General features: G+C 40.4%; 3 protein-coding genes across 3 annotated transcripts; all 3 read right to left on the reverse strand.

The window, feature by feature from the left end:
• Positions 1–777: 777 nt before the first annotated feature.
• Positions 778–3,159, reverse strand: LOC308155832 (protocadherin gamma-A2-like; the record flags this gene model as incomplete). Its single annotated transcript, XM_080529204.1, has 1 exon — positions 778–3,159. The coding sequence occupies one exon, from the start codon at positions 3,157–3,159 to the stop codon at positions 778–780; it is 2,382 nt and encodes a 793-aa protein (XP_080385330.1).
• Positions 3,160–4,418: 1,259 nt separating this feature from the next.
• Positions 4,419–6,785, reverse strand: LOC308155833 (protocadherin gamma-A11-like; the record flags this gene model as incomplete). The annotated part of the gene is made up of 1 exon (XM_080529205.1): positions 4,419–6,785. The coding sequence occupies one exon, from the start codon at positions 6,783–6,785 to the stop codon at positions 4,419–4,421; it is 2,367 nt and encodes a 788-aa protein (XP_080385331.1).
• A 1,887-nt stretch (positions 6,786–8,672) lies between these two features.
• LOC308155834 (protocadherin gamma-A11-like) lies at positions 8,673–15,014 on the reverse strand (the record flags this gene model as incomplete). Its single annotated transcript, XM_080529206.1, has 2 exons — positions 8,673–10,681; positions 14,645–15,014. 2 exons carry the CDS (start codon positions 15,012–15,014, stop codon positions 8,673–8,675), a joined length of 2,379 nt encoding a protein of 792 aa, XP_080385332.1.
• Between the last annotated feature and the right edge of the window lie 609 nt (positions 15,015–15,623).

Here is a 15,623-nt window from a genome sequence, read left to right on the forward strand (position 1 = left end):
TCTGACGGGCTGTGTCCGTAGTGGCGACCACAATACTTCCTATCAATTGACACCTCATCTCCAGAATATCCCTCAGATTGTACCATAGTAGCTTGCTGGTGAACTACACTCAAATACAGAGAGGGAATTTATAGCCTGAATGCAAAATGCAAGAGACGAATTCGACAAGGAAAAGAACGACAGTGTATTGAAAAAACTGCAGTTTAAATAAACAAACTACATGTATATTTATATTACATACTGCAGTTGTTTTCTGTCTTGTTATAATAACACTATGCAATTTATATTATTCAGGATAACAGACGCACAACGTAGGCTTACGCAATACATAACGTTAGGATGACTGAGACTCATTAACGTTGAAATACCTTCATGCGTTGCATAGTGAAGAAATACGCGTCAATATGTCGTTTACCCCTACAAACAGAGCTTGCTACGACTAGCAGGCATGAAATACCCAAGATATCGGCTCTAAAAAAAAGAACACCCATCCTCTAAAATGCGATAGCAAGAAAGAGTCAGAGACATGAGCTGAAATTGAAGTCAAGTAAGCTTATATTTCATAGTTAAATAAACAAATAATATTATTATTATTATAATAATAACAATAATAATAATAATGATATAATAATAATAATGATATAATTATAATAATAATTATATAATAATAATAATAATAATAATAATTATTATTATTATTATTATTATTATTATTATATAATTATATATATTATTATAATAATAATTTTCATTTCATAGGGACTTGCTATTTCTATATTACGTTAAATAGGCATGATTTACCTCACAAGTGTCGCCTGCGCTGTTCAGTGTCATGATACTTTCTCCAATGGGCTCAACTGGACTCTTCTTCATTGTGTTATCAGCACGCAGCGTATTGTCATTGTATGACGTCACAAACTTGAAGTCACTGGTGCGTGAGCCCGTTGTCAGGTATGCATCATAATTGTATGAGCTACGGAGAGTTCCAGCTCCATCCACCTCTGCATAGTTGGGAGGGAAATACGCGCTGGGAATGGTGACTGCTCCATCAAACAACATTCGAGGCTTTCTCCTACGGCAAAACCTCACGGCCACGATGAGAATAATGAAAGTGATGAAAAAGGTGGAAACGGACACCAGGGCGATGATCAGATAGGAGGTTAGTTTCGAACCACCTTGGTCATAAGACATGTCTTTCAGTTCTGGAACTTCAGACAAGTTATCTGATATAAGTAAATATACTGAACAGGTTGTCGAGAGAGAGGGCTGTCCGTTATCTTTCACAGATATAACAAGGTTCTGCTTCATACTGTCAGATTCAGAAATGTCCCGCTGCGCCCTGATCTCTCCGCTGTGGAGACCAATAGTGAAAAGTCCCGGATCAGTCGATTTCACGATCTGATATGAAAGCCACGCGTTCTGTCCAGAGTCAGCATCCACAGCGATCACCTTGGAAACAACGGACCCGGCTATCGCAGCTTTCGGGACCATCTCAGTCATCAAGGAGTTCCCTGCTAAAGCAGGATATAATATCTGTGGAGAGTTATCATTCTCATCTGTTATGAAGACACTCACAGTCACGTTGCTGCTGAGCGGAGGAGAACCATTGTCTCTGGCGACAACGTGGACTTTGAAGCTCCTAAACTGCTCATAATCAAATGCTCTCACAGCATGGATCACCCCCGTGTCTCCGTTAATGGATAAGAATGACGACACTGGAACACCGTTGACCTCACTGGGCAGTAGAGAATAGACCACTGTACCGTTCTGTCTCCAGTCTGGGTCTCTGGCAGTAACAGAACATATAGAGGAGCCAGGCTTGTTATTCTCAGTCACATAGGCGCTGTAGGATTGTTCTTCAAACACAGGTGGATTGTCGTTGACGTCAGAGACAGATAAATGAATAGTCATTGAGGAGGAAAGGGGTGGAGATCCTTCGTCTGTGGCAATAATTGTGACGTTAAAATATGATATCATCTCACGATCTAGTTTACTCGTGGTGACAAGAGAATAATAATTTTTGATTGAGGGGTTTAATTTAAAGGGAGCATTTTGTTGAATGGAGCAGCGGACCTGTCCATTTCTCTCCGAATCTTTATCTTGTACATTAATGATTCCCACCTCTGTGCCAGGTAACACATCCTCAGGAACCGGGCTGTTAAGGGATGTTATATATAACATGGGTGCGTTGTCATTCACATCTGTGATTTCAATAATAATTTTACAATTCGAAGCTGACCCTAAACCATCCTTTGCCTTTATGCTAATTTCATGATACGTTGCCTCTTCAAAGTCAATTGGGTCTGTGACTGTTATTTCTCCGGTGTTCTTATTGATACCAAACAGTTTCGCTGCTCTCTTACTTACACGACTAAATTCATAAGTCACCTCTCCATTCAGTCCTTCGTCTGCATCAGTAGCCGTTACTGTTGTTACTACTGTACCTAACGGAGAGTTTTCGGGTAGACTGACCTTGTAGACATTCTGACTAAACACTGGAATATTATCATTCGCATCTAAAACAGTGACGTGTATAACAACAGTACCAGACCTCTGTGGAGTCCCACCGTCAACCGCAGTCAGTAACAGCGTCATCTCCTGCTGTTGTTCTCGATCAAGCTTTTTCTCTAATATTAATTCGCTGTATTTACCTCCATCTGGGTTTGTTTTAACATCTAAAAGAAAGTAGTCATTTTTTTCAAGGGAATATTTTTGAACTGCGTTTTGTCCAATATCTGCATCATGAGCCTCGCTTAGGAGGAAGTGAGTTCCCCTATCGGCTGATTCACGGATCTCTAGTTCAATGCGGCTGTTAGAAAATACTGGAGAGTTGTCGTTTACATCTTGGATTTGCACAATAATACGATGCAGTTCGAGAGGATTCTCTAACACAAGCTCGTATTTTAAAGAACAAGAAAGCCTCGACTCGCAGAGCTCCTCCCTGTCTATTGTTTCACCCACAACTAAATCTCCAGTATTCAGATTAATGTCACAATAACGTTGACGAGTTCCATCCATATTCAAACGAGCCTTACGAGCAGAAAATCCTCTCGCATCCAGTCCCAGATCCTTAGCCAAGTTTCCAATTACAGATCCGCGTTTCAGCTCCTCCGGAATCGCATAGTTCATGTCTCCAAGGCTTGTCCGCACTAAGAACATAATCAAAACCAGAAAGCACGTCGAGGCTGATACTGATAATCCAACGTGTTCCATAATCCAAAACGGTATTCCGACTCCAGAGTTGTATAAATATGCTATTCAACCTTCGCAATAAAACATTTACTCCGTAGGTTGATTGTGTCCAACAAAATAAACGCTATAATCTGTCCGAAGTCGACGATGGTTTGTCACACGCCACAGAAAAGATATCCTCCCTCCTATGGGTAAACTGGGTGGAGATATGCATATCGTCCAATACGCAGTGAACAGCGACACGTAGAGTATTCATTAGAAAACTACAATCCAAATATTCTAATCACAATTCTAGATGTGTTGCAATTCTAATACAAAGGCTGAAATTAAAGTTATGCAGTAAAACATGCGACCGTGAATACCCAGAGGGTAAAACATACAGTATGTTCCCACAACAAGTTAAAGTAATTACCAAGACCTGTCAATAGTTTGGTAAAGCATTAACAGGACAAACGTGCTGTATACTGTAGTTATAGCTCAGTAGTCATTACACCGTTTCCCCTTTCAATGCGCTTCTGAGGGCTGTCCACATGTGTGGTGCTGAAACGACTAGGCCTGCTTATCTGACGGGCTGAGCCCGTACTGGCGACCACAAGACTTTGTATCAATTGACTCCTCATCTCGAGAGGTCTAGCTTGATAAAACATCCCTCAGATTCTAACATAGAAATGTGTTACCATGCAGGTGAACTACACTCAAATACAGAGAGTGAACTTATTGCCTGAATGCAAAATACAAGAGGCTTATTCGACATGGAAAATAATGACAATGTATTGAAAATATACAGTTGAAATAAACAAACGACATGCATATTTATATTATGTATTGCAGTTGTTGTCTGTCGTGTTATAATGAAAACATGTCATTTATATTAGGCTATTCAGGAAAACGCACGCACAATCCAGGCTTACGCAATACATAACGTTAGGATGAATGAGACTATAATTACTGTTGAAATGCCTTTCTGTTCTGCATAGTGAAGAAATACGCGTCAATACATCGTTTAACCTTAAGAGAGCTCGCTAAGATCTACAGGTATGATAGCTTATTACAAGACATTGGCTATGAAAAAGCAATCCTCTACATCCTCTGAACTGTGATAACTACACAGTGTCAGAAACATGAGGTGAAATTCAAGTTAAGTAACATTATAGTTCATAGTTCAAGCAGGTAGTCTAACATAATCATTTCAAAGGGACTTGCTATTTCTATATTACGTTAAGTAATCATACCTCGTATGTGTCGCCTGCGCAGTTCAGTGTCATGATATTTTCTCCAATGGGCTCAACTGGACTCTTCTTCATTGTGTTATCAGCACGCAGCGTGTTGTCATTGTATGGCGTGACAAACTTGAAGTCACTGGTGCGTGAGCCCGTTGTCAGGTATGCGTCATAATTGTAAGAGCTACGGAGAGTTCCAGCTCCATCCACCTCTGCATAGTTGGGAGGGAAATACGCGCTGGGAATGGTGACTGCTCCATCAAACAACAGTCGAGGCTTTCTCCTACGGCAAAACCTCACGGCCACGATGAGAATAATGAAAGTGATGAAAAAGGTGGAAACGGACACTAGTGCGACGATCAGGTAGGAGGTTAGTTTGGAACTACTCCCATCATAAGACATGTCTTTCAGTTCTGGAACTTCAGCCAAATTGTCTGATATAAGTAAATACACTGAACATGTTGTAGAGAGAGAGGGCTGTCCGTTATCTTTCACTGATATAACAAGGTTCTGCTTCATACTGTCAGATTCAGAAATGTCCCGCTGTGCCCTGATCTCTCCGCTGTGGAGACCTATAGTGAAAAGTCCAGCATCAGTCGATTTCACAATCTGATAGGAAAGCCACGCATTCTGTCCAGAGTCAGCATCCACGGCTATCACCTTGGAAACAAGTGACCCCGCCATAGCAGCTTTGGGGACCATCTCAGTCATCAAAGAGTTCCCTGTTGAAGCAGGATATAATATCTGGGGAGAGTTATCATTCTCATCTGTTATGAAGACGCTCACTGTCACGTTACTGCTGAGCGGAGGAGAACCATTGTCTCTGGCTACAACGTGGACTTTGAAGCTCCTAAACTGTTCATAATCAAATGCTCTCACAGCATGGATCACCCCCGTGTCTCCGTTAATGGATAAGAATGACGACACTGGAACACCGTTGACCTCACTGGGCAGTAGAGAATAGACCACTGTGCCGTTCTGTCTCCAGTCTGGGTCTCTGGCAGTAACAGAACATATAGAGGAGCCAGGCTTGTTATTCTCAGTCACATAGGCGCTGTAGGATTGTTCTACAAACACAGGTGGATTGTCATTGACGTCAGAGACAGATAAATGAATAGTCTTTGATGAGGATAGGGGTGGAGACCCTTCATCCGTAGCAGTGATTGTGATGTTATAATCTGAAATCATCTCACGGTCTAGTTTACTTGTAGTAACCAGAGAATAATAATTTTTGATTGAGGGGTTTAATTTGAAGGGAACATTTTGATAAATAGAGCAGCGGACCTGTCTATTCCTCTCTGAGTCTTTATCCTGTACATTAATGATGCCCACCTCAGTGCCAGGTAACACATTCTCAGGAACAGGATTGTTAAACGATTTGATTAATATCATAGGTGCATTGTCATTCACATCTGTGATTTCGATAACAACTTTACAATTTGAAGCTGACCCGATGCCATCTTTTCCCTGTACGCTCATTTCATAATATGTTTTCTCTTCAAAGTCAATTGGGCCTATTACTCTTATTTCACCGGTTGTCTCATTCATAGAAAACAGTTTTGCTCCTCTGTTACTTACACGAGTCAGCTGATAAGTCACTACACCATTCAGTCCTTCGTCTGCATCAGTGGCCGTCACCTTTATAACTACTGTACCTAACGGAGCATTTTCAGGTAGACTGACCTTGTAAGCATTCTGGCTGAACACCGGAATATTATCATTCGCATCTAAAACTGTGACGTGTATAACAACGGTACCAGATCTCTGAGGAGTCCCACCGTCAACCGCAGACAGTATGAGGTTCATCTCCTGCTGTTGTTCTCGATCAAGTTTTTTCTCTATAACTAATTCACTATATTTGCCACCATCTTGGTTCGTATGAACACCTAATGAAAAATAGTCATTATTTTGCAGAGAATATTGTTGCACGGAGTTTAGGCCTATATCCGCATCGTGGGCCTCGTGTAGGAGGAAGCGCGTTCCTCTATCGGCTGATTCGCTGATTTCTAGTTGAATGCGGTCATTCGGAAAAATTGGGGAGTTATCGTTTGTATCTTGAATTTGCACAGTTATACGATGTAATTCTAAGGGATTTTCTAACACAAGCTCGTATTTCAAGGTACAAGAAACCCTCGACCCACACAGCTCCTCCCTGTCTATTGTTTCAGCCACAACGAAATCTCCAGTATTCAGATTAATGTCACAATAACGTTGACTACTGCCATCCATATCCAAACGAGCTTTACGAGCAGACAATCCTTTCGCATCCAGCCCCAGATCCTTAGCCAAGTTTCCAATTACAGATCTGCGTTTCATTTCCTCCGGAATAGCATAGTTCATGTCTCCAAGGCTTGTGCGCACGACGAAAAACATGAAGAACAAACAGAATGTCGAGACCGAAACTGATAATCCAACGTGTCCCATAATCCCAAACTGTATAGGTCCTTCTCAAACGTCAAAGGCGTATGAATATGTTTTTCGACCCTCAAAATCAAACATTTACTCCGTAATCGTGTCCCATAAAACGCACAATATGGTCCTTCTAAAAGCGCCGATGGTTTTTGTCACCGAAAATATATTCTTCCCTTTTACGGTTAAACTGGGTGGAGACATGTATATCGTCCAATATTCAGTGAACAGCGACGCGTAGAGTAATCCTTGGAAAACTACATTCAAATGTTTAAAACAGAGATTCCAACACAAAGGCTGTAGATAGAATCTACATCGCTTGAAGTACAGTTTTTCCACATGAACTATACCCAACATTGCACATACTTTAGCCTAAAGCATGCAGGGGGGAAATATGTTTTTGTTCCCTTATACGTTGTACAGCTGGAAGGCCGACCATTAGCTCTGTACATTTCCCTTCTTTGAATCTTCTACGGAGCTGTCCGTTGTGTGTGGTGCTGAAACATTGCAGACGTCCATTTTCTAAATTACAACCGGGTAGCCTACTTATCTTACTGGTAGGCCTATACGGAACTTATTCGTAATGAAAAATAATGACTGATCAATTGACCAACCACAAATGACAAAGAACAACCTATATTTACAGTAAGTGTATTACATAAACCGATACTGCATGACATGTCATTTAATGTAAATAGATTTAGTAGTGGTTTTGTTATGCAAAAGGCCTATACAAATCTAATTAGTAAACTAATAATATGTTAGATCAGCATTACTGAAGAAATTAAATGATAATTTGCTTACATCGAATTAAACTATAATAAACCCATGTCTACAATAAATGTAAAGCCATATAGAAATGTCAGGAAGACAGGAGAGAGTAATTATAGCATCAATATACCAACATGTGCATTGTGATCTGACCATGTAAATCAATACATGATTAGCCATGTGACCACAGCTCACTATCACACACCAGATGTAATAAAGCACTGCAGTGTTTAATACAACAACACAACCCAAAATGGGCAATGGACAAGGTCAGAGAGAACAGGTGGAATTAATTGTATTGTTCAAGCAGGTGAAAAAACACACTTCAAGTTCATAGAAATCTAATTCTTGAACAAATAACATTTTAGATCAGCATTAATGACATAATATATTGATCATTTTAATTGTATTTTCATCCAACTTCAGCCAATTTCTTCCATGAAATTAAAGAGCATAATGAGAATATCTCATTAAGAATAGCCAGAAACACTAAAGAAGACTAGAGAATCATTAAAGCTATTCTATTGTTGGTCAATATGTAAATATGTAAATACATTTGATTTAATAAAAAAATAAAAATAAATTATTATATTAATATTTAAGTCAACTGCAGATTATTAATTATTAATCTCTGATTATTGGAGAAGGGGTAGGATTAAATAAGCTTATGCTTCTTCCTACTCCTTTTCGGACATGTGAAGTAAATAGTGTTTTTTGTTTTGTTTAGTTTTTTCTTGGTTTTGTTTTGTTTTGTTTTTTGTTTTTTTTGTTTTTCTTGTTTTTGTTTTGTCTTTTGTTGTTATAACTATTTCTCTCTACACATGTTCGAAATAAAGGCTTTCATTCATTCAAAGCATTAAAATACCAATATGTGCTGTAAGTATCCATCTGAATCAATACATGTTTGGCCACACACCAGCAGCAAAAACAGCATTGCAGTGTTTGAGTTAAAAACATATTCCATCCTCCATACAAGCTCAGATACCTTGGAATTCAGAGAGAATAATACAATCCTACAGTTCAAGCAGGTAAAAAGCAGATAACAAATTGTAAGCAATCATGTATTCATATAGGCTGACGTTAAAATGTGGGATTTACCTCGTATGTGTCGCCTGCGCTGTTCAGTGTCATGATACTTTCTCCAATGGGCTCAACTGGACTCTTCTTCATTGTGTTATCAGCACGCAGCGTGTTGTCATTGTATGATGTCACAAACTTGAAGTCACTGGTGCGTGAGCCCGTTGTCAGGTATGCGTCATAATTGTAAGAGCTACGGAGAGTTCCAGCTCCATCCACCTCTGCATAGTTGGGAGGGAAATACGCGCTGGGAATGGTGACTGCTCCATCAAACAACATTCGAGGCTTTCTCCTACGGCAAAACCTCACGGCCACGATGAGAATAATGAATGTGATGAAAAAGGTTGAAACGGAAACTAGTGCGATGATCAGGTAGGAGGTTAGTTTGGAACTACTCCCATCATAAGACATGTCTTTCAGTTCTGGAACTTCAGCCAAGTTGTCTGATATAAGTAAATACACTGAACAGGTTGTAGAAAGAGCAGGCTGTCCGTTATCCTTCACTGATATAACAAAGTTCTGCTTCATACTGTCAGATTCAGAAATGTCCCGTTGTGCCCTGATTTCTCCGGTGTGGAGACCAATAGAGAAAAGTCCCGGATCAGTGGATTTCACGATCTGATAAGAAAGCCATGCATTCTGTCCAGAGTCAGCGTCCACAGCTATGACCTTGGAAACAAGTGACCCCGCCATAGCAGCTTTGGGGACCATCTCAGTCATCAAGGAGTTCCCTGTAGCAGGATATAATATCTGTGGAGAGTTATCATTCTCATCGGTTATGAAGACGCTCACAGTCACGTTACTGCTGAGTGGAGGAGAACCATTGTCTCTGGCTACAACGTGGACTTTGAAGCTCCTAAACTGCTCATAATCAAATGCTCTCACAGCATGGATCACCCCCGTGTCTCCGTTAATGGATAAGAATGACGACACTGGAACACCGTTGACTTCACTGGGCAGTAGAGAATAGACCACTGTACCGTTCTGTCTCCAGTCTGGGTCTCTGGCAGTAACAGAACATATCGAGGAGCCAGGCTTGTTATTCTCAGTCAGATAGGCGCTGTAGGATTGTTCTTCAAACACAGGTGGATTGTCATTGACGTCTGACACAGATAAATGAATCGTCTTCGAAGAGGACAAAGGTGGAGACCCTTCATCTGTTGCAGAGATTGTGATGTTATAATCTGATATCATCTCACGGTCTAGTTCACTTGTGGTGACAATAGAATAATAATTTTTAATAGAGGGATTTAATTTGAAAGGAACATTTTGCTGAATGGAGCAGCGGACCTGTCTGTTCCTCTCTGAGTCGTTATCCTGTACATTAATGATGGCCACCTCAGTGCCAGGTAACACATTCTCAGGAACAGGACTGTTTAGCGATTTGATAAATATAATAGGTGCATTGTCATTCGCATCTGTGATTTCGATTATAACTTCACAATTTGAAGCTGAGCCTAATCCATCCTTTGCCTGTAGGCTCATTTCATAATAGGTTTCCTCTTCAAAATCAATACGACCTCTAACTGTTATTTCTCCGGTGGTCTTATTAATTGAAAATAGTTTCGCTGCTCTGTTACTTACACGACTCAATTCATAAGTCACCTCTCCATTCAGTCCTTCGTCTGCATCAGTAGCCGTTACTGTTGTTACTACTGTACCTAACGGAGCGTTTTCGGGTAGACTGACCTTGTAGACATTCTGGCTAAACACTGGAATATTATCATTCGCATCTAAAACTGTGACGTGTATAACAACGGTACCAGACCTCTGTGGAGTCCCACCGTCAACCGCAGTCAGTAAGAGGGTCATCTCCTGCTGTTGTTCACGATCAAGCTTTTTCTCAAGAACTAACTCACTGTTTTTCCTACCATCTGGGTTTGATTTAACACCTAAAACAAAGAAGTCATTTTTTTCAAGGGAATATTTTTGAACTGCGTTTTGTCCAATATCCGCATCATGGGCCTCCAGCAGGAGGAAATGAGTTCCTCTATCGGCCGATTCACTGATCTCTAGTTCAATGCGGTTATTAGAAAATACTGGAGAGTTGTCGTTAACATCGTGAATTTGCACAATAATACGATGCAGTTCGAGAGGATTCTCTAACACAAGCTCGTATTTCAAGGTACAAGAAACCCTCGACCCACACAGCTCCTCCCTGTCTATTGTTTCAGCAACAACGAAATCTCCAGTATTAAGATTCATGTCGCAATAACGTTGACGACTGCCATCCATATCCAAACGAGCCTTACGAGCAGACAAACCTTTCGCATCCAGCCCCAGATCCTTAGCTAAGTTTCCAATCACAGTTCCGCGTTTCATCTCCTCCGGAATCGCATAGTTCATATCTCCAAGGCTTGTCCGCACTAAGCACACAATAAAAACCAGACAGTACGTCGAGGCCGATACTGAAAATCCAACGTGTTCCATAATCCCAAACTGTATAGGTCCTATACTAAAAGGGGTATGAATGTGTTTTTCAACCCTTAAAATCAAACATTTACTCCGTAATTGTGTCCAATAACACGCACAATATGGTCCATCTGAAAGAGTCGATGGTTTGTGTCACCGAAAATATATTCCTCCCTTTTACGGTTAAACTGGGTGGAGACATGTATATCGTCCAATATTCAGTGAACAGCGACGCGTAGAGTAATCCTTGGAAAACTACATTCAAATGTTTAAAACAGAGATTCCAACACAAAGGCTGTAGATACAACATACGTCGCTTGAAGTACAGTTTTTCACATGAAGTATACCCAACATTACACATACTTTAGCCTAAAGCATGGAGGGGGGGAAACATATGTTTTTGTTCCCTTATACGTTGTACAGCTGGAAGGCCGACCATTAGCTCAGTACATTTCCCTTCTTTGAATCTTCTACGGAGCTGTCCATGTGTGTGGTGCTGAAACATTGCAGACGTCCTTTTTCTAAATTACAACCGGGTAGCCTACTTATCTTACTGGTAGGCCTATACGGAACTTATTCGTAATGAAAAATAATGACTGATCAATTGACCAACCACAAATGACAAAGAACAACCTATATTTACAGAATGTGTATTACATAAACCGATACTGCATGACATGTCATTTAATGTAAATAGATTGTGTAGAAGTTTTGCTATGCAAAAGGCGTATACAAATCTAATTATTCAACTAATAATATGTTAGATCAGCATTACTGACGTAAATAAATGATAATTTGATTACATCGAATTACACTATGATAAACCCATGTCTACAATAAATGTAAAGCCATGTAGAAATGTCAAGAAGACTTTAAGATGACTAAAGAGTAATTATAGCATCAATATACCAACATGTGCATTGTGTAAATCATAATAATAATAATAATAATATAATAATAATAATAATAATGTAAATCAATACATGTTTAGCCATGTGACCACTGCTCACTATCACACACAAAATGTAATAAAGCATTGCAGTGTTTAATAAAACAACACGACCCAAAATGTGCAATGGACAAGGTCAGAGAGAAAAGGTGGAATTAAAATTGTATTGTTCAAGCAGTTGAAAAAACACACTTCAAGTTCATAGAAATCTAATTCTTGAACAAATAACATTTTAGATCAGCATTAATGACATAATAAATTGATCATTTTAATTGTATTTCATCCAACTTGTATTGGCCAATTTCTTCCATGAAATTAAAGAGCATAATGAGAATATCTCATTAAGAATAGCCAGAAACACTAAAGAAGACTAGAGAATCATTAAAGCATTAAAATACCAATATGTTCTGTATGTATGAATCAATAAATGTTTGGCCACACACCAGCAGCAAAAATAACATTGCAGTGTTTGAATTAAAAACATATTCCATCCTTCATACAAGCTCAGATACCTTAGAATTCAGAGAGGATAATAAAATCCTACAGTTCAAGCAGGTAAAAAGCAGATAAAAAATGTAAGCAATCATGTATTCATATAGGCTATGACGTTAAAATGTGGGATTTACCTCGTATGTGTCGCCTGCGCTGTTCAGTGTCATGATACTTTCTCCAATGATCTCAACTGGACACTTCTTCAGAGTGTTATCAGCACGCAGCGTGCCGTCATTGTATGGCGTGACAAACTTGAAGTCACTGGTGCGTGAGCCCGTTGTCAGGTATGCGTCATAATTGTAAGAGCTACGGAGAGTTCCAGCTCCATCCACCTCTGCATAGTTGGGAGGGAAATACGCGCTGGGAATGGTGACTGCTCCATCAAACAACATTCGAGGCTTTCTCCTGCGGCAAAACCTCACGGCCACGATGAGAATAATGAAAGTGATGAAAAAGGTGGAAACGGAAACTAGTGCGATGATCAGGTAGGAGGTTAGTTTGGAACTACTCCCATCATGAGACATGTCTTTCAGTTCTGGAACTTCAGCCAAGTTGTCTGATATAAGTAAATATACTGAACATGTTGTAGAGAGAGAGGGCTGTCCGTTATCTTTCACTGATATAACAAGGTTCTGCTTCATACTGTCAGATTCAGAAATGTCCCGCTGTGCCTTGATCTCTCCGCTGTGGAGACCAATCGTGAAAAGTCCTGCATCAGTCGATTTCACAATCTGATATGAAAGCCACGCGTTCTGTCCAGAGTCAGAGTCCACAGCTATCACCTTGGAAACAAGGGACCCCGCCATAGCAGCTTTGGGGACCATCTCAGTCATCAAGGAGTTCCCTGCTGAAGCAGGATATAATATCTGTGGAGAGTTATCATTCTCATCGGTTATGAAGACGCTCACAGTCACGTTACTGCTGAGTGGAGGAGAACCATTGTCTCTGGCTACAACGTGGACTTTGAAGCTCCTAAACTGCTCATAATCAAATGCTCTCACAGCATGTATCACCCCCGTGTCTCCGTTAATGGATAAGAATGACGACACTGGAACACCGTTGACCTCACTGGGCAGTAGAGAATAGACCACTGTACCGTTCTGTCTCCAGTCTGGGTCTCTGGCAGTAACAGAACATATAGAGGAGCCAGGCTTGTTATTCTCAGTCACATAGGCGTTGTAGGATTGTTCTTCAAACACAGGTGGATTGTCATTGACGTCAGAGACAGATAAATGAATAGTCTTCGAAGAGGACAAAGGTGGAGACCCTTCGTCTGTTGCAGAGATTGTGATGTTATAATCTGATATCATCTCACGGTCTAGTTTACTTGTGGTGACAAGAGAATAATAATTTTTAATAGAGGGATTTAATTTGAAAGGAACATTTTGCTGAATGGAGCAGCGAACCTGTTTATTTCTCTCTGAGTCTTCATCCTGTACATTAATGATGCCCACCTCAGTGCCAGGTAACACATTCTCAGGAACAGGACTGTTTAGCGATTTGATAAATATAATAGGTGCGTTGTCATTCGCATCTGTGATTTCAACATTAACTTTACAATTTGAAGCTGACCCTAATCCATCCTTTGCCTCTACGCTCATTTCATAGTATGTTTCGTCTTCAAAGTCAATAGGGCCAACTACACTGATTACTCCGGTTGTTTTATTAATTGAAAATAGCTTCCCTGCTTTGTTACTTACACGACTAAATTCATAAAACACATCTCCATTCAGTCCTTCGTCTGCATCAGTAGCCGTTACCCTTGTTACTACTGTACCTAACGGAGCGTTTTCGGGTAGACTGACCTTGTAGACATTCTGGCTAAACACCGGAATATTATCATTCGCATCCAACACATTGACGTGTATAACAACAGTACCCGACCTCTGAGGAGTCCCACCATCAACCGCAGTAAGTAACAGCGTCATCTCCTGCTGTTGTTCACGATCAAGCTTTTTCTCTAATATTAATTCGCTGTATTTACCTCCATCTGCGTTTGTTTTAACATCTAAAAGAAAGTAGTCATTTTTTTCAAGGGAATATTTTTGAACAGCATTTTGTCTAATATCTGCATCATGCGCTTCGCGCAGGAGGAAGTGAGTTCCCCTCTCGGCTGATTCACGGATCTCTAGTTCAATGCGGTTATTAGAAAATACTGGAGAGTTGTCGTTTACATCTTGGATTTGCACAGTAATACGATGCAGTTCTAGAGGATTCTCTAACACAAGCTCGTATTTTAAAGAACATGAAAGCCTCGACCCGCACAGCTCCTCCCTGTCTATTGTTTCAGCCACAACGAAATCTCCAGTATTCAGATTAACGTCACAATAACGTTGACGACTGCCATCCATATCCAAACGAGCCTTACGAGCAGAAAATCCTCTCGCATCCAGCCCCAGATCCTTAGCCAAGTTTCCAATCACAGATCCGCGTTTCATCTCCTCCGGAATCGCATAGTTAATTTCTCCAAGGCTTGTCCGCACTAAGAACATAATCATAACCAGAAAGCACGTCGAGGCTGATACTGATAATCTAACGTGTTCCATAATCCCAAACTGTATTCAGACTCCAGAGGGCTATGAATATGCTATTCAACCTTCGCAATAAAACATTTACTCCGTAGCTTGATTGTGTCCAACTAAACAAACGCTATAATGTGTCTGAAGTCGACGATGGTTTGTCACACGCCACAGAAAAGATATCCTCCCTCCTATGGGTAAACTGGATGGAGATGTGCATAACGTCCAATACGTAGTGAACAGCGACACATAGAGTATTCATTAGAAAACTACAATCCAAACGTTTTTAATCACAATTCTAGACTGTGTTGCAATTCTAATAGGCCTACAAAAGTCTGAAATTAAAGTTATGCAGTAAAACATGCGATCGTGAATACCCTGAAGGTAAAACATACAATATGTTCTCCACAACAAGTTAAACTAATTACCAAGACCTGTCAATATAATGAACAGGACAAACTTGCTGTATAGTTATAGCTCAGTAGTCAATACACCAATTCCCCTTTCAATGCGCTTCTGAGGGCTGTCCACGTGTGTGGTGCTGAAACGACAATGCCTGCTTATCTGACGGGCTGGGCCCGT

This window comes from Nansenia antarctica (assembly GCF_963989245.1).
Source record: "Nansenia antarctica genome assembly, chromosome: 4".
Classification (NCBI taxonomy): Eukaryota; Metazoa; Chordata; class Actinopteri; order Argentiniformes; family Microstomatidae; genus Nansenia; species Nansenia antarctica.